At 55.8% G+C, this 2,220-nt stretch overlaps 1 protein-coding gene across 1 annotated transcript in view; it reads right to left on the minus strand.

Annotated features, from left to right (window-relative positions):
• Positions 1 to 434, minus strand: part of BPI (bactericidal permeability increasing protein) — a 14,680-nt gene extending 14,246 nt beyond the window's left edge. The window contains 1 exon segment of the mRNA XM_031058064.1: positions 358 to 434. Within this exon segment, the coding sequence (XP_030913924.1) occupies positions 358 to 434 (77 nt within the window).
• Between the last annotated feature and the right edge of the window lie 1,786 nt (positions 435 to 2,220).

Raw genomic sequence — 2,220 nt, forward strand, 5'->3', positions numbered from 1 at the left:
CCCGCGGGCACCGGGTGGGCACGGGGTGGGCAGCGGGAGCGACGGCACAGGGAGGCCGGGAGCGAAGCGGGAAGGAGGTGCAAAGGCAGAGGTGGGTGTGGAGGTGGGTGTCAGGGCAGAGGTGGGTGGGAAGGCAGAAACAGATGTGAAGGTGGAAGTTGGGTGTGCAATGTTGGATATCAGTGTGGAGGAGGACGTGGCCGTGGCCGCTTGGGCAGGTGTGTGCGGGGCTGCATCCTGCGATGCTTAAACTTCGCTGCAAAGTTAGTGAGGGGGATGGCGTGCAGCGGCCGGGAGCTGCCGTGTGAGCCGTGCCAGCGCAGGGGACGCTCGCAGGGCCATTGGATCGCTGCTCACCGCAGCCGGCACGTGCCGTTGCCCCGGGCTCTGTGCTGAGTGCGGCCCCCGCTCTGGGCCGGGCTGAGCGCTCGCATCGTGCCCTGCCAAAGCTGGTGACAGCCAGAGGAATTGGTATTCAGGACTGGTCCCAGGCTCAAACCTCTCCTTCCTGAGCAGCGGGGAGAAAGGAGCTGGAGCTGAGTCACCTTGTGGCTTCGGGCATGGGTTAAACAACTTTACCACACCAAAACCCCAAAGCCCAGCCTGTCTTGTTGATGTAAACCAGTTAAAAAATATGGGTATTTGGGGAGAAATATCAATCTCTATTTAACAGCGCTTTGGCTTATTAAAATGGAAATAGCTTTGCAAATGTAAATCTCCTTATGCTCCCTAATGCCTTTGTTCCAGCTCCCTCCCAGCGGGTGGAGGGGCTGCTTTTGGATTCCTATGGGCTCCTGGCCGGCCTGGATGTGGCTTCGCTGATGAACTTGGAGCTGCTGCACCATGGTTACCCCAAAAAGCCTCCCCCAGTGATGAAGTGCTTTGTGACACTCCATGAAAACATTTTTAGTCAGTCATTCCAGGCCAAAATATTCTCCAGCACAACTCAGGCTGTGTCTGGTGCCTCTATCAGTCCCTGGCTCTCTACTGACACTGGCTTGTGCTGTCCCTGCCACTGGATGAAGTCCTGGCTAATAAGACAACAGGAGACAGCCTCAAGTTGTGCCAAGGGAGGGTCAGACTGGATACCAGAGAAAAATTTCTTCACTGTATGAGTTGTCAAGCACTGGCATGGGCTGCCCAGGCAATGGGGGAGTCACCACCCGTGGGAGGATTTAAAAGACTGTTGGAGGCAAGGCAGGCAGTTCTGGCTTATCTCTCATGGCAGCATTCAGAGCTGGATGGATCCTCCTGTGCTGTTGTGGCTCCTCACCTCAGTGTTGGGATGGGGAGGAAGTCCAGCTGGGTAGTGCTGGGCATGGAGGTGGTGGGCACCCGGCTGGGTTCAGCACTGGGGACCAGGTGGCTGCACCAGGGCCCCACTGGAGCAATATGGAATGGGGTGATGGGCTTTGCCCTTCATCAGGGATTTTCCAGAGTAAGGTCTCCAGTCCATTCTAGGAACTGTACACAATAAGACAAAGCTTGAGGAGAAAGGTCCAAGGGCAGAAAGCCTGGACAGGAAACACAGTGACAGATCAGGGCCCTGAGAAGGGACTGGCTTGCCTCATCTTCTGCCCAGCTCTCTGGCTTCTCCTGTCAGGTGTAGGGGCAAGAGATTCCTGTACCGAGACATGGAAAAAAAGTCATGAAGAATTAACCAGAGCATGACTGCAAAGTGCTTTAGCTAAAGCGCATTAAAACTAATTAAGCTGAATTAACCGTGGCCCTTTTGTCTCTGTATGGGCTCCTGGACCAGGGATTAGCTGCCTGAAAGTAATGCTCACCTTGAGCTAATCCCACCAGACCTCCTGGGTGCTCTTATGGGAGCAGGACCTGGCTGCTTGGAGGATGCTTCTCTTCCCCACTCGCCGATGGGATCCCCTTGACAGGTGTGCCAGACTCATCCCTGCACTGCCTGGAGCACAGCCCGGGCATCCCAGGACCTGTGGGATGGCTTCTCTCCATGTACCAGCCGTGCCACACAGCCTCCAGCTCCTGCAGCACTGAGAGAATGAGCTGGGAACTGCTGGTCCACGGGTGGCACAGCCCCAGTGTCCTCACCCTGCTCTGGGGCAGTGCAGGAGGATGCAACGCGGCAGAACACTTCCCAGAAATACAGGAATAATTCTGGTTTTGGCGAATTCAGCAATGAGTCTGGACCAAAACACCCTATCCATCTTCAGATGTTTGTCCTTCCTCCCATCTGCTGCATTCCTG

This window comes from Geospiza fortis, unplaced genomic scaffold (genome assembly GCF_000277835.1).
Source record: "Geospiza fortis unplaced genomic scaffold, GeoFor_1.0 scaffold188, whole genome shotgun sequence".
NCBI classification, from domain to species: Eukaryota; Metazoa; Chordata; class Aves; order Passeriformes; family Thraupidae; genus Geospiza; species Geospiza fortis.